Source organism: Mirounga angustirostris, unplaced genomic scaffold (genome assembly GCF_029215605.1).
Source record: "Mirounga angustirostris isolate CCGP_5_RB_7025 unplaced genomic scaffold, mMirAng1.0.hap1 SCAF_10, whole genome shotgun sequence".
Classification (NCBI taxonomy): Eukaryota; Metazoa; Chordata; class Mammalia; order Carnivora; family Phocidae; genus Mirounga; species Mirounga angustirostris.
This window is the reverse complement of record NW_026991718.1, coordinates 97,420,881-97,443,390: the sequence shown is the minus strand read 5'-3', so window position 1 is coordinate 97,443,390 and position 22,510 is coordinate 97,420,881. Positions and strand designations below refer to the sequence as shown.

The 22,510-nt window shown below is 39.2% G+C and overlaps 1 protein-coding gene across 3 annotated transcripts in view; it reads left to right on the top strand.

Annotated features, from left to right (window-relative positions):
• Positions 1-22,510, top strand: part of MACROD2 (mono-ADP ribosylhydrolase 2) — a 2,039,999-nt gene that overhangs the window by 1,861,992 nt on the left and 155,497 nt on the right. For all 3 annotated transcript variants that reach the window (XM_064572799.1, XM_064572800.1, XM_064572801.1), the window contains exon 9: positions 8,706-8,787. In XM_064572799.1, coding sequence (XP_064428869.1) covers positions 8,706-8,787 — 82 coding nt within the window. The remainder of the gene's footprint in view (positions 1-8,705; positions 8,788-22,510) is intronic.

Genomic DNA, 22,510 nt, shown 5'->3' with positions numbered 1-22,510 from the left:
CCATGTAACTTCAATTGACGCACAGCACTGAGCAAGCTCCAATTGTCCTGGTCTTCCAGCCTCCCTCAAAACCTGTCCTTCTACATAGACTTTGATGCTTAAGCCCTGACATTTAACTCACTTACAACCACTATTTGATAAAGATACACCAATATCCAAGTCTGCATAGTGAGGCTGCGGAATTATCTTTCGGGAAGTCTGAGACTTCACCCCCATTGCCTATCCGGCTGCACTTACACAGGATAACCCTCCATCAGTTCTTAGTTAAGCGGTATTTGCATGCACACCAGATCTTTGAATGTTTGTCGTTTGTCATTGGGGAAGCAAATTACATTCATCAGAATCCATTCATTCTCCCAGTCTTGCTGAACGCAGGGTAATCTTGGCTGTGTCAGCTGCCCTAGGACTGGTAGCCATGAAAAATGGAGGTCAGCTGTAAATATTCTAAACCTGCTTCACTGTGTAACCCTCTTCAGGGGCAGTGGATATGATGCTGAAAAAGATTAATAGAACTTATGTCATCATGTTTATGGGGCATAAAACCCCCAACTGTGGATTAACAGATATGTTGGTGAAAGAAATACATCTTTACTCCTTTATGCCTTGATGGGTGAGCTACAGTTGGCATCAGTGGAAAGATATAGAGAGATTGCCTTTAGAAGGTCAGCTTTTAAAGGACTTTTTTGACCTCGAAGTCAATGAAAATAGATTTTTGATTGTTGACCCAGACAACTGCACCAGGAGACTTTCAACCTTCAAAAAGAGTCTTATTGAAGTATAACATACAGAAAAGTACACAGACTCTAAGTGCATTGCTTGATGAATTTCACAAACTGAACACATCCATGGAACCAGCACCCTGATCAAAAACCCAGCATCCCAGGCACTCGCCTTGGTCCCTTTTCACCCACCAACCCACACCCCAGCATAATTGCTGTACTAACTTCTAACACCATAGATGATTTTGACTATTTCTCTAACACTTTTGAACTTTAGAGAAATAGAGTAATTCAGTGTGTACCTTTTCTTTCTGGATCCTTTTCCTCAATATTCTGTTTGTTTATATTATTGTGTGTAGTAGCAAACTTTCTATTCTCATTCATTTGTAATATCCCATTGCACAGATAGATCACAATTATTTATCCATTCTACCATTTTAGGCATTTAAGTAGCTTCCAGTTTGAAGATATTACTAATAGTGCTGCTACAAATATTGTGATATGTGTCCTTTGACATATCACATATATGTGAACATATATGCATATTCTGTTGGGTGTAAAATTGTTGGTTCATAGGATATGCACAAATTCAGTTAACTTAGTAGATACTGCCAGATTACTTTCCAAAGTGGTTGCACCAGTTTTTACTCCCAAAAACAGTATGTGAAAGTTCTGGTTAATTCACATTTTTGCCAACACCTGATATTGTTTTTTCATTTAAAAAAAAAAAGAAAGGCCCTTTTAACTTTTATTACATTGTAGCTTATAGGCAGCATCATTGTTTCTATTTTGAAACTGACAAGCACTCTCTATGAAAACATCAGCACTGAGTTCAAGAGGCATTGTGCTCAGCATAGTATCATTGTATAAGATGACAGTTGGTGACAGATGCCTCCTGCCCTTTATATAGCTCTTTTCTTCTTTGCAAAAGCATGCAGGCTTCTCTATAATTCTGTTCTCAGGTCCTCTGGCAAGCATAAAGGAAAGTCTATATTTTAAAAAAAGTTATTTGGTTCTGGAACTAAACACCCTTGAAAAGTATCTGCCATATAGTTACATTTTAGTCAGGTCTGTTTGCCTAAACATATGAGTATATGCCAGTATTTACAGAGCTAGCTCCCATTATGCATCAGGACCTACACTAAGCACAGGTAGTATAGTGAGCTCAAAAATGAGCACCACCCAATTCGTCATAGGGTTCTAGTTTAAGGTATAATGAGGATTACACTGAGGTTGTTAATTCCTAAAAACATTAATGTCGCCTTTTGTATTATTTACAATTATGTTTTAGCCTGAGGACCCATCTGAGTTTACTAACAACTTGCTCATAAAAGAAAAAAAAAGTTTGAGTCATTTTAAGTACACAGAGTTGCTTTGACTACAAAAGTGGGTATGTACACTTTAGGAAGTTCACCAGGAAAATGGGCTAGAACCAATAAAAGTTCATCTGGAAAGAAGTAATTGGAATTTGAGTAGCCTTGACAGGTTATACATCACCAAAAAGGAATACTGATTTTTTTTTTTTTTTTTTGCCCTTCATTGTGTTTCTGTACGTTATTCCATGAAATGTTATTAAAGATTACATCAGTTGGGGTTTAATCAAGGAAGCAGAACCTTGTGAGTGATATGGAATATAGGATTTATTATAGGGATTAGATCTTATACAATTGTGGGAGAAACCGGGGAAGTAAATGTCAAGGGGATAGTTGACTGAGCAGAGAAAAGCCCTTCATCAGGACCCAGGAGAGGGAGCTGGTGAAGGAGTCTATGGAAGGCTGTTGTCTCTGCATCTGCCAAGGCCTGTAGCATGTCAGCAGGGCAGCCGGTCAAGAGGCAGCAGAGAAAGCTGGAAGCAAAGTGGGGGGAGGACAGGGACCAAGTGGAAACCGTGAGAGGAACCTGGAACCCACATGGACAAACTGCCACATGCATCTGTCTCCCCGCTTCATGGAACCCCAAAGCTGCAATGCCCTACAGAGGGAGGTGGTGCCTTTTGAGACAGAGCTGCATGTGTTCCCAGCCTAGACTCAGTAGGAGAAAGAGCAGAAGATAGAGAAGCTGTGAGCCCAGCTGCTACCCCACACCCAGCTGATGAGCAAAAACGTACCCTCCCTGCCTGGGGTCCTACCCACCCCTGCCTAGTATAATGCCTGCAGCTGCACTTCTGCCCTCAAAATCTCATGGAAATTTCTCTGTGGCCAATGCTGACACAGAACCATTCAGAGGAGTGTCATCCCAGCTTAGCCAAGGTGACATAGCACAAAATTACCACAGAGATAGACAATCACTGAGATATATGAAAGAAAGAAAGAAAGAAAGAAAGAAAGAAAGAAAGAAAGAAAGAAAGAAAGAAAGAAAGAAACTATAGACATGATATAATTCAATCCTTTCCTTTTTTTTTTTAAGATTTTATTTATTTATTTGACAGAGAGAGAGATAGTGAGAGCAGGAACACAAGCAGGGGGAGTGGGAGAGGGAGAAGCAGGCCTTCCCATGACCCTGGGATCATGACCCGAGCCAAAGGCAGACGCTTAATGACAGAGCCACCCAGGCACCCTCAATCCTTTCCTTATAAAGACATGAAAGCTGGATCCCAGAGAAACTCAGTGGCTTGTCCAATATCACAGAGCTAGTGACAGGCCTAGAAACTCAGTCCCATGTGTCTCCATGTGGGCGATATCACAGAAAGAATACTTGATGTGGAGTTAAGGTGCCTGAGATTTTGTCACTAATTGTTCGGCCTTGAGAAAAAAAAGCACTCAAATCTGGATTCAAGTTTTCTTGTGAGAGAATGGCACGTGGGCTAGGCCCAAGAAATTGGAGGTGCTCAGTTAATATCTCTTAAATAAATGAGTAAATATAGTCTCTCTTTTTTTTTTTTAACATATAATGTATTATTTGCTTCAGAGGTACAGATCTGTAATTCAACAGTCTTGCACAATTCATAGTGCTCACCATAGCACATACCGTCCCCAATGTCTATCACTCAGCCACCCCATCCCTCCCACCCCCCACCACTCCTGCAACCCTCAGTTTGTTTCCTGAGATTAAGAATTCCTCATATAAGTGAGGTCATATGATACATGTCTTTCTCTGATTGACTTATTTCTCTCAGCATAATACCCTCCAGTTCCATCCACATCGTTGCAAATGGCAAGATTTCATTCCTTTTTATGGCTGCATAATATTCCATTCTATATATATACCACTTCTTCTTTATCCATTCATCTGTCCATGGACATCTTGGCTCATTCCACAGTTTGGCTATTGTGGACATTGCTGCTATAAACATTGGGGTGCACATACCCCTTTGGATCCCTACATTTGTATCTTTGGGGGTAAATACCCAGTAGTGCAATTGACTGGGTCATAGGGTAGCTCTATTTTCAACTTTTTGAGGAACCTCCATACTGTTTTCCAGAGTGGCTGCACCAGCTTGCATTCCCACCAACAGTGTAGGAGGGTTCCCCTTTCTCCGCATCCCCACCAACATCTGTCATTTCCTGACTTGTTAATTTTAGCCATTCTGACTGGTGTGAGGTGATATCTCATTGAGGTTTTGATTTGGATTTCCCTGATGCTGAGCGATGTTGAGCACTTTTTCATGTGCCTGTTGGCCATTTGGATGTCTCCTTTGCAGAAATATCTGTTCACGTGTTCTGCCCATTTCTTAATTGGATCATTTGTTCTTTGGGTGTTGAGTTTGATAAGTTCTTTATAGATTTTGGATACTAGCCCTTTATCTGATATGTCATTTGCAAATATCTTCTCCCATTCTGTCGGTTGTCTTTTGGTTTTGTTGACTGTTTCTTTTGCTGTGCAAAAGCTTTTTATCTTGATGAAGTCCCAATAGTTCATTTTTGCCCTTACTTCCCTTGCCTTTGGCGATGTTTCTAGGAAGAAGTTGCTGTGGCTGAGGTCGAAGAGGTTGCTGCTTGTGTTCTCCTTTAGGATTTTGATGGACTGCTGTCTCACATTTACGTCTTTCAACAATTTTGAGTCTATTTTTGTGTGTGGTGTAAGGAAATGGTCCAGTTTCATTCTTCTGCATGTGGCTGTCCAATTTTCCCAACACCATTTGTTGAAGAGACTGTCTTTTTTCCATTGGACATTCTTTCCTGCTTTGTCAAAGATGAGTTGACCATAGAGTTGAGGGTCCATTTCTGGGCTCTCTATTCTGTTCCATTGATCTATGTGTCTGTTTTTGTGCCAGTACCATACTGTCTTGATGATGGCTTTGTAATAGAGCTTGAAGTTTGGAATTGTGATGCCACCAGCTTTGCTTTTCTTTTTCAACATTCCTCTGGCTATTCGGGGTCTTTTCTGGTTCCGTACAAATTTTAGGATTATTTGTTCCATTTCTTTGAAAAAAGTAGATGGTATTTTGATAGGGATTGCATTGAATGTGTAGATTGCTCTAGGTAATCTAGACATCTTCACAATATTTGTTCTTCCAGTCCATAAGCATGGAACATTTTCCATTTCTTTGTGTTTTCCTCAATTTCTTTCATGAGTATTTTATAGTTTTCTGAATACAGATTCTTTGCTTCCTTGGTTAGATTTATTCCTAGGTATCTTATGGTTTTGAGTGCAATTGTAAATGGGATCAACTCGTAAATATAGTCTCTCAAGAGCAACCATTTTACACAATTGTTCTTTTGCCGAACATAAAAGAAAAATTGAAAATATGCTCCTGAGCCTCAATAGTGAGGCATTCTTATTTATTGTCATGTAATTTATCTGGGGCTAGGATGGATCACCAGGCTCTTTTCCCTTTGCATAAACCAAATTTCCAATCTCTCAGCCATGTACCCATTAGACTTTCTGTGTTCTTCTTGTCACCCCATTGTGGCTTCTACTTGATCTTGATCCTTTCAGTCTGAAGCTTTCAAGAGAGATCACGTACTACATAACTGGAAAAGCAAGAATCGAAACAATTGGCAACAGGAAGAAACCAGAATATCAGATTTCTGGCTATGTATTCCATTTTGTTCACAAATCTGCAATCTGGGCAGAGTTCAGTAGGAACAGCTGATCTCTGTTCCATGTGGTATCACCTGGGGTAGCTCAAAAACCAGGAGGTGAAATCATCAAAAGGCTACCCAGTTTCAGCTAGGCTATTGGCTAGAACTTGAACAAATGGGTTCTCCATGTTCCTTGTGGCATGAAGGTTGGATACAAGAGCGACCCTCCCAAAAGGACCAGGCAGAAACTGTATCACGTTTAATGTCATGGACTTTAAAGTCACATAGTATTTCTGTCAGAGTTACAGGCAAGCCTAGATTTAAGAGGAGGAAATATAGGTCCCACTTCTCAGTGAGAGGAGTATCAGCATTACATTTTAAGAGAGTCTAAGGGGTGGGGTATCTCATTGCACTTGGAAAATATAATCTACCACAAGCAGTGATCAATATCTATTATGAGTTTATAAACACAGAACTTGTCAACTAAAGGAGTTCTTTTCCAACAATAAGCCCAGAGAATAAGTTTATGCACATGTATATAAATACATTCACATATGCATACATAAATGTACTTGGCAAATGAGGGTTAATTCTTAGATTCAATTTGCTTCCAAGATATTTTCAGTGTTATGCCTCAGGGTCAGGGCAGGGAAAATGGGCCACTCAATTAGTTTAAAATAAAAGCACTTTTCCCCCATCATCCATCTACTCTCTGAAAAAATAAATCAGGCTGCTAAATTCTGGACTCATACCATTTCCATGGTAACAAAGCCTAAAATGCTAAAAGGTGGATTATAATTCTTTGCAATATTTAAGAAATCTGTCTTTAGTTTCTGTGGTGGTTAGAAGGTCACTTAACAGCAATGAGTAGCATTACTATCACTAACCCTCCCCCATACAAACACACATGCAGGCAACAGGAGTGTTTTTTAAAATCCCATAATTTATACTGAGTGACCATAAAGATAGGGGGAAATGAGTAAAAATGAGACTGTCCAGTTTGGTCTCCTTAGATCTGCTTTGAATCAAATTTTCTTGTTTTGATTTTGATCTCAGTTAGGTGGCTTTAGAAATAATCTGACCATTCGAAACCTGGAGGAAAAGTCAACCCATAGGTACAGAAGTAAGAATAATTATGGTGTTTGGGAATTACAAGTAGTTTAATATAGCCAGAGAGTAGAATATGTCTAACACAGAGTCTTATTTTTGGTGTTAGGACTTTTAATTATAAAGTTTTTCAAATACACAGAAAAGTATAGAAAATAATATGATCTCCAGGTACCTACCCCCATAGTTAATACATTTTACCCATTTGCCATAGTTTTCTCAAATTTCTTTTCTGAAGTTCATGTGTGATTTTTCTAGGTATGTTTCTATGTATCGGTGCTTATGAATGAATCCCTACACTTTTATATCTTTGTGCTTTAAAGATTTGTATAAATGGCATCATAGAGAAGATGTTTTTTGTAACTCGTTTCTATTGCTCAACATTATGATTCTTATCTTTAGCTACAGGGCATGAACACACCATAAGGAGAGCAGAGACGAGCATTCAGTATTACACAGATAGCTAACCATTTATTCAACTAAATTTATATTTCACCCGAAGAGTGAGTTGATGGTGACAGTTTTTGCATTTGGAGAAAATGTTAATGATATGCAGACAGGACTGGACACCAGAAACTCAAGTGAATACAGGGAAAAGAAAATAAGGTTTATTTGCAACCCAATCCTTCCATTTCTGGAGGCCAGATGCTTTCTCTTACAATCCATCCTTTGCGGGGAGGGCTACTGGGGCTGAGTGGTATTTGGTGATGATAGCACAGAAGTCCAGCGACTGCCCAGGAGGCAGCCTATCTGGACTTATACGGGGATCAGGGAGCCATGTCTCTGAGCTTCCAACAGGGAGCCCTGACCATTCCTTGTGTCCCAGCCCTCCCTGCCCGCCCATCCCTGTAGATTTTCTCTCCTGCTGGGCACTTTGAATTTGCCTAGTGTGAATCTGTTTTCCACAGGTTGGGAGAGCTGCGGGGCTAGGTGGATGACATACATTTGGGTTCATTCATGTCCTGCCACGTGCACGCCCCACTTCTATTCCCTATTGCCATGAGAAATGCCTTGCTTGGTGTTCTATTCAATTACCAGTTGCTGTTTGATAGATTGAGTAATTTTTAACTTTTTGTAGATTGTTAAAATAAAAGGACTAAAGGGATGTTTATTTTCAAGACACGAAATGGAGTCACTGATTTAATATCAGATATACGTGAACTATTAGGTGTACTCCATCTCTCTTCTCTGTTTACCATATTACTCTCCAAAGGTCTCAAAGAAACACCTTACGTAGAGAAGCTCTCCCAAAACAGGAAAAAGGGATGACAGACCTGTTTTACTTTTGAGGTGGCACTTACTTATTCAATAATATCTACCAGATTAAAGTTCTGTTGACCTCATGTCGCTGTCAACTAATTATATTGTACTTCTGTTGCATTTCTGAGTATGTTAAGCTAAAAGCTAGTGACTTTCCTGCAAATTAAATTGCAAGAAGCTTTTTAGACCATGTTCAAATACTAACAGTTTTGATAAATTTATTTGTCTAAGATGGGTAGGACAAAGCTCTTTGTTTACTGACATACTTTATTGTCAGTCTGCTATACACCTCTTGTATGGTTGTTTTATAGGGCATAAAGTTTAGATATCCTGTGGGAATCTCCGATCTTATTTATAGCTTGCTGCAAAGTGGCTTATTGTCATTTATTATTTCTTATTTGATTTATATAACATCTTTCCACCAAAGAGCCCATGGGCTTATTTACATAAAGAGTGCACACACACACACACACACCAACTCACATGCACACTTGAACTTCACTCAACACTGTCATATAGTTAGCAGTAGAGTACCAAAAATCTACAGGAGGGTTTTCCATCTGTTTTTTGCTCCAAAACCATGTTCTGGAATATTTCTGATATTCCAAGGTCACCATATTTCCTTTCACTTTGAGTATTTATTGTTTGCCTCTAGGTGGATCGGATCATCTTCTGTGTCTTCTTAGAAGTTGACTTCAAAATCTACAAAAAGAAAATGAGCGAGTTTTTCCCTGCAGGTGAGTAAAGTGATTTGCTTTCTTTGGAATTGAGGATGGGAGTGGAGGCATCGGCTATACTCTATTTTGTTTCCTAGCTTAAGGAAATGTTGCAAATATGATCTCCATACACCAGTAACCCATGGCAACTTGTGTCATAATTTTCAAGAATTCAGGGAGGTGACAGGAAATCTAAGCCCTTGACCTCTCTGTCCCAGGAGGTCATAGTGTTGTCTTGGGGAAGTCAATTCATCTCTTGAGTCTCACTCAGTTTCTCAACATCACAAGTGAGGGGCTGGACCCAATGACCTCTAAAGACTGTTCCTCTGGCCCTAAATCACAGGATCTGTGATTTGTTCCCCACACATCCAAGTTGTCTAAGCCTGTGCCTGCATCCACTGTGTTAAACACCTTGGTTAGAAATTGCGAGGAGCCCGTTTATATTCGTAGCCAGAATTCAAACAGTTCCTGCGCTCTCTCCCTATTCCCCTCAATTTTCTTGGCCCAAATTGCAATGAAGATAGCAGCCCTTCTTAGGGCAATCTGTGAAAGGTGCTCATTCATCGCAGTTCACATTTGAGAATGTAGGCAAAATATCAGAGTTATTAAAGAGCCTTGTTTAGGGACGCCTGGGTAGCTCAGTTAGTTAAGCATCTGCTTTCAGCTCAGGTCATGATCCCAGGGTCCTGGGATCGAGTCCTGCATCGGGCTCCCTGCTCAGCAAGGAGTCTCCTTCTCCTTCTGTCTGCTGCTCCCCCTGCCTGTGCTCTCCCTCTCTCTCTCTCTGGCAAATAAATAAATAAAATCTTAAAAAAAAAAAAAAAAAAAGGAGCCTTGTTTACATTGATTGAATGTGTCATTAGATTTGGTTGGCCTGGTTAATTTGAATATTGCCCCCCATTGTTCCTCTTCTAGGCTTGTTTAATACCTAGTTATTTTGATGGTGCCATTCAAGTCACAGTGCTCAAGGTGCTTTCCTCAGCCCTGGTAAGAATGGCTTCCAGGAAATTTCAAGCTACTGTGAGCATTGTTGATGCCTGCCTCAGAGGGAGTTTTCCTTTGAGGTTTCCCTATCCATGTGAAGAGGATTTCCATGTACCTGGTGACTCTGGCAGGTGGGAGGGAGGGCATGGTGCACATTCACCCTCTTGGCAGCCTGTCAGAGCCATCTAGTAAATGTAAATCCAGGACACCCTGCCTGAAGATCAGAGTAGAACACAGGTAGCTGTCAAGAACAGCCACAGAAAATGGCTGGAGATGTTCAACTTTGTGCTAACGTTCAAGGTGAACTAAGTACCTCTGAATCATTTGAAGTCCTGCTCTCTAGTTTTATCATTGACAGGTGAATCTGCTAAGTGTATTTAATTGGAGCTTTCAACTACAGTATTTCCCTAACTAGGACATACTGTAAATTCAGAAAGACTCCCCATGTGATGAGGAGAGGATTGTCATTGTGGCCTTTTTTTTCCTCCTTTGCCTTCTCCCTTCTCCTTTTTTTACCATTTTAGAATTTTTTAAACAACTCATTAATTTACAGCATGTAAAGCACTTAGCAACTATTGAATAAGTAGTTGTTAGTATGAGCTAAATTTAATAAATTCTTCTCCCCATAATCCAATGGCTTTTTTTTTCTGTTTCAGTCTCCTCATTTCATCCTTTCTCTTTATTTCCTACATAACCACAGTAAGCTGACTGTGCCTGCATTTCTGTATTTTTAAAAGTATTCTCTTTTTTTGAACTTTTAAGTATTCTTAAGAGAAAATGTTCATTCATGAAAAAAATGTGACTTGCCATGGTGTGTGATGCAAATATTCTCATGTCTTGTCAATATCACAGCATATTTCATAAGCTTTCATCATTTTGGACTTCTTGAGTGTTTAGAAATTATGGTGTATCTTCCATTTTCATGTCTTCTAAAATAAAAACTTGTTTTTGCTCTAGCATATGATATAAAATAATTGCATAAGTATGATCAATTGATATTAAAACAAATCTATCCATCAGCAGATATTTCTAGTGGTGCAAAGCCAAAAATCATACTATACATTTATTGTAAATGGAACAGTTTTAGTGGTCTAGAATATATTAATAATAATGAAAATAAATTATTATTTGAAAAATTGCTACTCTAAGTAAATCCAACATGCATCTTAGTATGAGCAAATGAAATAATAATAAAATCATCCTGAGTTTCATATCAATACTTTGAATCATAGCATGCTCATAAAATTATTTCCAGTGCATATTTATAATAGTAAGCACATTTTTAAACTAAATGTCAAAATCCCCCCAAATTGTTGAGTATTTCCATAATGCTGAAGCATCAGCCATTTGTAAATTCTGAATATGCACTGTGAAATAAAGGTGACTTCTAATGGAATGTGTGACTACTAATATAGATGATATCCATTATCTGCCCATAATTTGAATTTATGGTTAATTCATAACCATACCATCTTTGATTGGACTTGCCATATATCCACCCTAGACTGACTTACTCAGATTATCTCTAACTAGTCTTCTTAACCCTTTCCAATGCAATAATAATAGTTCAGGGAAAAAAAAGTCATTTTATATTAAACTAAATCTCTGTTTTGGGGTATATTAATCCCGTGTCTTTACATTTCATAATCGGGAATCTGAGACAAAATACATAAAAAAACAATACAAGTGAGGTTAGATCACATTCAAGATATAACACATGCAAAACTGCTACTAATGCTAGGAATAATAGCTAACATTTATGGATAGCTTTCTCTCAGCCAAATGCATGGGCTCAGTCAGGTCATCTTTAGGCTAATTCTAAGAAAGTAGGCACTATATTAACCCTACTTTTTGATATGGAAAATGATGCATACCTGAGAAAATGAGGCATATGGCTAGGAAGCAACAAACTCTATTTCAAAACTGAGAACAGCATCTGTCTTTGCACAAGTGATAATAGTTCGCTTCCTCGGAGCGTCTCCAGACAAGACTGAGTTCGATTTCAGGGATGCATTTGGAGCACTGAGAAAGTCTCATTCCTAATGTCATCTGCTGCCCATCATTGTTCAGAGTCGCCACGCTTCTCTTTCTTCTAATACCTATAAATGTCCTCCTGGAAACTTTCTACTATGAGTCAAATTGGTACTTTATCATGGGTCTCAAAATCAAATCCCAACCCCGTTATCTAGGCAGTGCGGTGCTTTAACCTGAAGGTAAGCAGGAGAGTGGTCACTGGAAAGCCAAAAGGCCTTACTTATGACCACAAGGGAAGATGGAGGAGTGCTTGTAATAGTTTGCTAGAGCTGCCGGGACAAAGTACCACACACTGGGGAGCTCAAAAAAACTGAAATTTATTTTTCCATGATTCTGGAGGCTCGAAGTACAGCATGTAGGGGTCAGCAGGATTCGGTTCTTCTGAGGTCTCTCTTCTTGGCTTATAGATGGCCATCTTCTCTCTGTGTCTTCATGAGGTCCTCCCTCTGTGTATGTCTGCGTCCCAATCTCCCTCTCCTTGTAAGGACATGAAAATTGGGATTTTCATGGGATTAGGGCCCACCCTAATAACCTCATTTTAATTTGATCACTTATTTAAAGACCCTATCTCCTAATACAGTCACATTCTGAGGTATTGGAGGTTAGGACTTCAACAAAATATTTTGGGGGACACAACTCCACCCCTAACAAAGCCCATCATGGAAATGCAGGAGGAACCATAAAGGAAAGAAAGCAGCAACGATTTTTTTTTCCCCAACAGTTTTATATCTTGCTGTGGGTGAAGCACATTTGACTTTTTCCTTCCAGATGTATTGTTTGAAAGCCTAGTGTGGCAGCTTTATGGAATTACCATATGCTTTGGTTGCAAAAAATTTGGTTGCAAATTTGGTTACAGTACACGATGAGATGGCCTATGGCAAATCATATTTGTACGATGCAACTCAGAGATCTCTTTGTTCTTTACATAAAAGGTTTGTATTTTTCAGTTTGTAGGATTTATTGTGTGTATTTTTCATAGATTTGGAAGTCAATTTTTTTATTAGAGACTAAGTTCAATAGAGAATTTAGGGATATTAATTTTCCTCATAATAAGAATGTCAAATTTACAGTTTTGGAACTATATCAAAGAATCCTGATGTTGGAAATAAAAAATACTGTCGTCAGGCCCCTCCCCCACAGTAGGGAAAGCCTACATTTGTTTATTGCAATGGTTCTCAACTATATTTTTCAAGAAGGAGTAGTTCTCCAAAATAATTTTTTAAGTTATATCCTCTGACAAATGGGCATGATATTTTTAAAAATTTTATCTGGGTTTACTCTTTTAAACCTAACAACACAAAGATTCACCTGACCTCTTCTTCTTCTCCTCTTCTCATTGATTTTGTAAGCTTTTCTCATCCAACATCATTCTTTATCTTTCTGTCCATCAATCAACAAATAATTTATTATATGCCTACTATATACCCAAGGTTTTGGTCACTGCTGCATTTAAGATATAGTTCTTATAATATGCCCGAGAGAAGTATTATGCAGAACAGTTGGAAGACAATATTAGCAAATAAGTATAGCCTTGATATGGTCAAAGTACCCAGGAATTCAGAGACAAATATGTCTGAGGACCAGGGTGGTTGTGGCAAGTTCGTGAAGAATGTGTACTTCAAGGTTAAGCAGGTGCAGAGAAGTGATGCCAAGGATTCTGTAAGTGACATAGAGGAGAAAGGGCAGTTCAGATGGAAGGATTTGTGGAATAAGTAGGATGCTTATCTCCAATTTGTGAATCCCTGACTGAGAAATGTTGACCCTCATCAGCATGTAATTGTATGACTTTATGCATGTTGCATAACCTTTTTATGCTTCACTTTCATCATGTGTAAACACAGTAATGGGCCAATTCCAAATAGGATAAATAACAATGTAAATGAATATTCAGAGAGGTGTCTAGACCAAGCATCATAAATTTTAAAATATCCATGTTTATTTCTTACTACAATTTTTTTTGTTTTTTGGTGTGTTTTTCTTATTACAATTTTAAAAGGAGATATCTTAATTATTGTGACCATCTTAATTAAAAAGTATAAACTTGTTACAAAAGTAGTACAGATTTATAGTAAAAATAGATCATCAAAACAAGATACAAACCATTGAAAATTAATTATCTTTTGTGGTTAATCCTTTGGGTCCTTTAAAATGAAAAATGCAGACAATCAGAAATGCAGTCTTATCACTTGCTGTGTGTCACCACAAATCTTGAACTTTTTTTCATGTCATTATATATTCTTCCATAACATAATTTTAATGGACCTAGTGTTTACCCAAAAGCAGACTTTTGAACTATAGAATTATTATTGCAAATTATTCTCTATGTATTTATAAATAACACTTATAGAAAAGCATCTTTATAGATAAATATTGGCATACAAACACAGTTTTTTAAGAATACTTTTCTAGAAGTAGAATTACTTTTTCAAAATGTATACACAGCCAAAATACTCCTTATAATAATTGTCAAATTGACCATTATGTGTCAGTGTCATATACTGAACAACTGAACGGTCATCATTCCCAGAGTCAAAAATGTGAAGGCCCATACCTCACACTAAGCACCCTGAGTGATCAGGGTGCCAACCCAGTGGGGTTCTGGTGAAGGTTCACTTCTGAGCTGCAGGTGGCCATTTTCTTATTGTACCCTCACATGGTGGTGGAAAGAGAGAGCTCTCCCGGGTCCCTTACATAAGGGCACTAATCCCACTCATGAGGGCTCAACTTTATGACCTAATTACTTCCCTAATATCATCACATTGGGGGTTAGGATTTCAACATATGAATTTTAAGGGGACACAAACCTTCAGCCCATTGCACTGAGTTCACATTCCCGTGAGCAATATATGAGAGTTTACTTTTCCTCCTGCTCTTCCCAATCAGGCACATTCTTGTCTTTTGATGTTATCACTTTTATACATGAAATAAGGTAATTAATGGGTAGCAATGTGTATTTCTTTTATTTCTAGTATGGCTTATTCTTTCTTTCAGTTTTTTATTATATCTCCACATTTCTTATGAGAAATTGCTAGTCATATCCTTTGCACATTTTTTACTATTTCATCTTTTTTAGTGATCTGTAATAACTTTTTATATAGTAAGTTTCTTAGTTCTTTTCAAATATATGTTGCAAGGAGTTTCCCATTTTGTCATTTGTGTTTGTGGTATTATTCCTTTATAATCAAGTCAACGAGGAACGGTAGAAAGACAAAAGAAAAATGAAAGATAAATGTAAAAATAGAAAGAATGGAAGGAAGGAAAGAAGGGAGGGAGGGAAGGTAACTGGAAGGAGGAAATGAATAAAGGTAAAAAAGAAAGAAGAAACACTTTTAATTAGAGAATGAAGTTGAAAACTAAAAAACTCAAAAATTACCTTTATTTTAAGCCTATGTACTTGATCCCATAAGATATTATCCTGTTTCTAAATAGGATTATTCTTAGTTCTCCTCAGACACGTTTTAGGCAAAGCAATGTGCTTCCTGATTTGCAAAGTATGGTAGGGGAAAAAATGCCCTTCCCTCAAGGATGCCTTAAGCCTCAGAACCTGTGAATATGCTAGGTCACATTACAAAGGGGAAATAAGATTGCAGATGAGATTTAGGTTGCTAATTAGCTGACTGAAAGATGGGGACATTATCCTATGTTACTTGAGTGGGCTCAATATAATCACAAGCGTCCTTAAAAGTTAGAAGAAGGAGAGGGGCACCTGGGTGGCTCAGTCGTTAAGCATCTGCCTTCGGCTCAGGTCGTGATCCCAGGGTCCTGGGATCGAGCCCCACATCGGGCTCCCTGCTCAGCAGGAAGCCTGCTTCTCCCTCTCCTGCTCCCCCTGCTTGTGTTCCCTCTCTTGCTGTGTCTCTCTCTGTCAAATAAATAAATAAAATCTTTAAAAAAAAAAAAGTTAGAAGAAGGAGGTAGAAGAGAGTCAGTGGGAGATATGACTACGGAACAATGTTCAGAGAGATGTGGTCACCGACTTTGAAGATGGAAAAGAGGGGCCATGAGCTGAAGAATATGGCCTCCAGTAGCCAGAAAGACAAGGAAACAGATTCTCCCCAAGAGCCTTCAGGAGGAGCGTAGCCCTGCGGACATCTTGATGCTAGCCCACTGAGATGCAGGTCAGACCTCAAACCACACAACTAAGATGACAAATTTGTGTTATTTTAAGTCATTACATGTGTGGAAGTTCATTATAGCAGCACTAGCAAACTAATTCACCAGTTGTCTTTGCATAAGTCAAAGAAACACACACAAAAACCTGCTTACCCAGTCTGAATTGTACATTTTTTTTTCACAAATGGCACATTCATTGTAGAGAAAAAAACTACAAAGTGAAAGAATTCAGAAATTTCTTTAATCATGGATATTTATGGTGACTTGGCACATTGGTGCACATTTGTACACCTTTAATGTGTGGATCCCATTGATGTTTAGAATTATACAAGACATGTTCTCTGTAATGTGACATAAATGAGTTGACTGCCTTCTTAGGAATTGGGTGCTAACCATTTCCACTTGATGGGCCTCAAAAGCTACAAACACATTTTGCCTTCAATGAAAATCCAGTGAAGTGTTGCTGTAACCAAGCAACCCGAACACAGGAACAAGCAGCAGGCATAGACTGAAAGCAATCTGTCCCTTCAAAAGGCAGAACTGTGCAGTGTGTATAGCAAATGCTTATAAACAGCAGAACACATAAAGACCTAGGGACACGAACCTTGACTAAGCAGAGTTTGATCTCATTAGGAGGTTCTGATAAAACAAAGGCAAGACAAAATGCAGCTTGGAGAAGGGAGATGCTGTAGGCATCTTTACAGAGATCCCCGCATGGTGCTTCCGAAAGACTTTCAAACATCCCGGGCAGACTGGTTTCTGTTCCATGGGTGAAAACATTGAGGCAAATGGCGGGGGCGGGGAGAAAAAAAACCCTTTTGACGTACAAGTGTATGAATGAAATAATTCCTAATAAGACCCAGGGGTAAGAATAAAGATAAAAATAAGCAATGGAGTAAATGAAATCCTCCAAGTTTTATTCTTCTTCATCTATGGCCCTAACTTGGACCCTCAGCTACAGGCTTTTGAAGTTTTCACCTTCAACTGCTATTCACTCCATAATCCAGAGCAATTAGTGATTTCCAATACCCTGTTACAGCTGTCACTGTTGGGGTTATAGAGAACTCTTTGATGGGTCCAGCATGGTTACTGAAACCAGTGTGTATTTGATCACATGACTCCCATGACCCTTTGCAGCCCTTGTCTTACTTGACTGGGCAGCCTTTATCCTGTTGACCGTTCTGTCTTCTCCTTCTCTTCCTGCCAGACCTCTCTGGCATACTCGCCTGTACACAGGCCATCTCCAGCTGACATCTCTAGGCATCTCCAACTCAACACATCTAAGACTAAATTCAAACCCCTTCACCCCACCCCATCTGTCTCCTCTGAAATCCAATATCTCAGTAATTGGTGCCATTATGTGCCCTGTTTGCCAAGCCAGAAACAGCAGAACCATGTGGATTTTTTTTAAGTAGTGCCTTTTATTTATTGATTTATTTATAAATTAATGAGATTTGAGTGCTCCTCTTGACCAAGGACCAGTTGGGGCAGGATGGAGGGGGACAACCTTTGGCTTATTATTATTTTTTTTAATTTTCCTAGTCTTACCAATTGCCTTGCAGAAAGTGGGTTTAGCAATTTGTTAGATTCCATAGGTCCAGGTTTTCAACTTAATGGAAGAGCTTTGCACTGCAAGGATGTCCCCTTTATCAGTCATTCTTTGTATGGCATTTCTGCTTTGTCAAGTTTCACAGGAAGCCATGAGCATACAAACATCTTCCGTACTTCATGGAAATCCTGAAAAGCTTAGAGCACTTTATTTTGGTTAATAATATTTCCTCTCTCTGCAAATGCAAATTGCTCCTAGAAGCCCTTAGTAATGAAATATTTAAAAGATAAAGGATACAGAAGAAGCCTGTGTGAAGGAATTAAGCCTTAAGAGAGAGGACTCAAGAGCACATGAAATAGAAGCCACAACAAGATTGTCATAACTGTTCTGCTTGACAGACCCACCCATTTGACAAAGGAATTTCAGATACCCATCCTTTTTTACCTTGGGGAGTAGAGAAGCTGCCTTAATAACCCTAAGGGTAACTTTCTCCTTCATAACACACTTCTTTTTCCATGCAATCCACAGGCCTCTTCGAAGCAAGTTTCCATCCATGGACATGTCTCTTAGCCAATCTTAGGGTCCTAACCATGGGCCATGGTAACTGTGCCATCCAGCCGCGTGATAGATGGGTGATTTCCAGCACAGAAGGAAACATATATCTTACAAAGACAATGACTGTTCCTCAGTCCCAGTAACCATCTGGTGTGGGCACCCCTCACCAGCAATAACATTGGCCAGATATCACCAAGTAGCTCAGCTTGGATATCGAAAAAGTGGGACATTTTTCCTCCAGCACACAATATCGGTACTTGAGAACAATGGTTCTCCAACTGCAGCTTGCATGAGCATTACCTGGAGGGCTTGTTAAAAAAGTGTTAGGTCCCTCCCCTGAGCTGCTGCTTTGATAGATCTTTAGTAGAACCTGAGAATTTGCATTTCTAACAAGTCCCCAGCTGATGATGATGATGCTGGTCCAGAGACCACACTTAACAGTTCTGTGGGGTTTTGTAATCTGTTTGTTTTTATACCATTTACTTTCCAAAAGACTGCATTCATTATGGAAACTCTGGATAAAGGAGTAAGACCAGTCTCGAATCATTGCAAAATCGTGGCATACTCTGTTTTTCAGCAAACTCTGTCTTCCATTAAAGAAGGTGAAGTAGATATTACAGACTTCAAAGTAGGTTAGACACGTCCTTAAAGGGGTTTCTGGTATGTACAAAACTATTATTGAAAACTGGTTTTTCAAGGGAAATCAGTTGGTTTTCATACTCATTTGTGGTCAAAATAAGAACTTCGGTCATATTTGTACTTCTTGTGCAGAACTCAACAGAGTAATCTGACAGAGAGGGGTGCAGTGAATAAAACCAGCATCCATTATGAAATTAACATCAAAGAGGCCCCATGAGATGAAATGGAGCCTCGGCCGCTGCATCATTTCTGACAAGGAAGGGAGGGAGTTTTTCTGGAATCAGCATTTCTGAACATACAGAACAATACCACCTGATGGACTGACCTCTATTTTGAAATGATATTTGTATCACTTTGACTAAGAACCTTTTATTTGATTTTCGTCCTCTAACAAAGAAGCATGATGCTTGAAGAACTGTTAAAAGGGCAGTGGCTCTGTGCCCATGCTCCATCAGTCCCCTAACTGCTTCCAAATTTTGAATGGCATGGCTCCTATCTCCATAGGCTTATCCTCTTCTTTCATATATTGCTTTTTTGTTCCCCGGTTTTGTTAGACAAAAATTCTTGCTAGAAATATGCTGTGTAAATATGGCTCAAATGAGTACATTTTATAGAATAACGTTGAACTAAACTGGATTTCATTAATAAATAACAGCACATTAGGTGCTTTGTAGACCAAAATTACTCTGCGCTGGATTTTAATATAAATAATACCAAAATATTAAGGCATGCATTTTATAGTTTATTAATAAATTTCTCTTATGAAAAATGTTCTCTCTCAAAAGCTGGTGTGTCATTTTCTGCTTAAAGTTGTTTAGTAACCCTGTAATTTTCAGCATAGAATTTAAATTCTTCAATCTGAGGTATTAGGATTCCCCAGAGAAACAGAACCAATAGTGGATATAGATATAGATTTAGATATAGATATAAATATAGATGTAGATAAAATTTATTATAAGGAATTGGCTCATGCAACTATGGAGGCTGCCAGATCCCAAGACCTGCAGTCAGCAAGCTAGAGACCCAGGAGAGCAGATGGCAGAGTTCCAGGGCGAGTCTGAAAACCTAAGAGCCAGGAAAACCAATGACGTCGTTTCCATTCAAATGCCTGCAAGCTTGAGACCCAGGCAGAGCCAGGGTTTCTGTTTGAGTCCAAAGACAGGAAAACCGCAATCCCCCAACACAAATGCATCCGGGTAATGGTTCCGTCTTCCTTGTGGGAGGGTCAACCTTAAACTTATTGGATGAGGCCCACCCACATTACCAGCGCTATCTGCTTTACTCAGTCTACCAATTCAGATGTTAATTTCATTCTGAAATTTCTTTCAGACACACCCAAAGTCATGTGTGACACATGTCTGGGCATTCCATGGCCCAGTTACATTGACACATGCAACTGACCATCATACCCAGCAAGGAAGGTTATCCGGCTAGAACAGGCCAGTTTACCCACAGTTCCCCCGTAACTCCTCCCTTCAGCCACTCGGAAGCTAGTTTTATTTCCTTAAAAGCATCTTGGCTGTTCATATCCATGTGTTTTCACAGATGTTTTTCCCTTTGTTTTAGTGTCATTATCCTTTTCTTAGTTTGAATCCCCCGACCCGGAAACAAGAATTCATGTGGAAGTCATTTGTTTGGGAGATGATCCCAGGAATCACCAGCAGGAGAGTGGGAAAGAAGGGCTGGAAAGGGAAGGAAGGCAGTAGGGCTAAATTAAAATTTTTTCTAATTTTATTTTATTATGTTATGTTAGTCACCATACATTACATCATTAGTTTTTGATGTAGTGTTCCATGGTTCATTGTTTGCACATAACACCCAGCGCTCCATGCAATACGCACGCCCTCCTTAATACCCATCACCAGGCTAACCCCTCCACCCACCCCCAAAACCCTCAGTTTGTTTCTCAGAGTCCATAGTCTCTCATGGTTCGTCTCCCCCTCTGAAATCCCCCCTTCATTTTTCCCTTCCTTCTCCTAATGTCCTCCATGCTATTCCTTATGTTCCACAAATAAGTGAAACCATATGATAATTGACATTCTCTGCTTGACTTATTTCACTTAACATAATCTCCTCCAGTCCCATCCATGTTGATGGAAAAGTTGGGTATTCATCCTTTCTGATGGCTGAGTAACATTCCATTGCATATATGGACCACATCTTCTTTATCCATTCATCTGTTGAAGGGCATCTTGGCTCTTTCCACAGTTTGGCTACTGTGGACATTGCTGCTATGAACATTGGGGTGCATATGGCCCTTCTTTTCACCACATCTGTGTCTTTGGGGTAAATACCCAGGAGTGCAATTGCTGGGTCATAGGGTAGCTCTATTTTTAATTTTTTGAGGAACCTCCACACTGTTTTCCAAAGTAGCTGTACCAACTTGCATTCCCACCAACAGTGTAAGAGGGTTCCCCTTTCTCCACAACCTCTCCAACATTTGTTGTTTCTTGCCTTGTCAATTTTTGCCATTCTAACTGGTATAAGGTGATATCTCAATGTGGTTTTGATTTTAATTTCCCTGATGGCTAATGATGATGAATATTTGAATATTTTTTTCATGTGTCTGTTAGCCATTTGTATGTGTTCTTTGGAGAAGTGTCCATGTCTTCTGCCCATTTATTGACTTGATTATTTGTTTTTTGGGTGTTGAGTTTGAGAAGCTCTTTTTTTTTAGATTTTTTATTTATTTATTTGACAGTGAGAGACAGTGAGAGAGGGAACACAAGCAGGGGGAGTGGGAGAGGGAGAAGCAGGCTTCCCACTGAGCAGGGAGTCCGATGCGGGGCTCGATCCCAGGACCCTGGGATCATGACCTGAGCCGAAGGCAGACGCTTAATGACTGAGCCACCCAGGTGCCCCGAGAAGCTTTTTTTTATAGATCTTGGCTATCAGCCCTTTGTAGTGTCATTTGCAAATATCTTCTCCCATTCTGTGGGTTGCCTCTTTATTTAGTTGACTGTTTCCTTTGCTGTGCAGAAGCTTTTTATCTTGATGAAGTCCCAAAAGTTCATTTTTGCTTTTGTTTCTCTTGCTTTTGGGGACGTGTCTTGAAAGAAGTTGCTGTGGCTGATGTCGAAGAGGTCACTGCCTATGTTCTTTAGGATTTTGATGGATTCCTGTCTCACGTTGAGGTCTTTCATCCATTTTGAGTTTATCTTTGTGTATGGTGTAAGAGAATGGTTGAGTTTCATTCTTCTGTATATAGCTGTCCAATTTTCCCAGCACCATTTATTGAAGAGACTGTCTTTTTTCCATTGCATATTTTTCCTGCTTTGTCAAAGATTATTTGACCATAGAGTTGATGAATATGGATTCCAAAATTCTCAACAAAATCCTAGCTAATAGGATCCAACAATACATTAAAAGGATCATCCACCACGACCAAGTGGGATTTATCTCTGGGATGCAAGGGTGGTTCAACATTCACAAATCAATCAATGTGATAGAACACATCAATAAGAGGAGAGAGAAGAACCACATGGTCTTCTCAATTGATGCAGAAAAAGCATTTGATGAAATACAGCATCTTTTCCTGATTAAAATTCTTCAGAGTATAGGGATAGAGGGAATATTCCTCAATTTCATAAAATGCATCTATGAAAAACCCACAGCAAATACCATTCTCAATGGGGAAAAGCTGAGAGCCTTTCCCTTAAGATCAGGAACACGACAAGGATGCCCATTCTTGCCACTATTGTTCAACATAGTATTAGAAGTCCTAGCAACAGCAATCAGACAACAAAAAGAAATAAAAAGTATTCAGATTGGCAAAGAAGAAGACAAACTCTCTCTCTTCACAGATAACATGATACTTTATGTGGAAAACCCAAAAGACTCTACCCCCAAATTACTAGAATTCATCCAGCA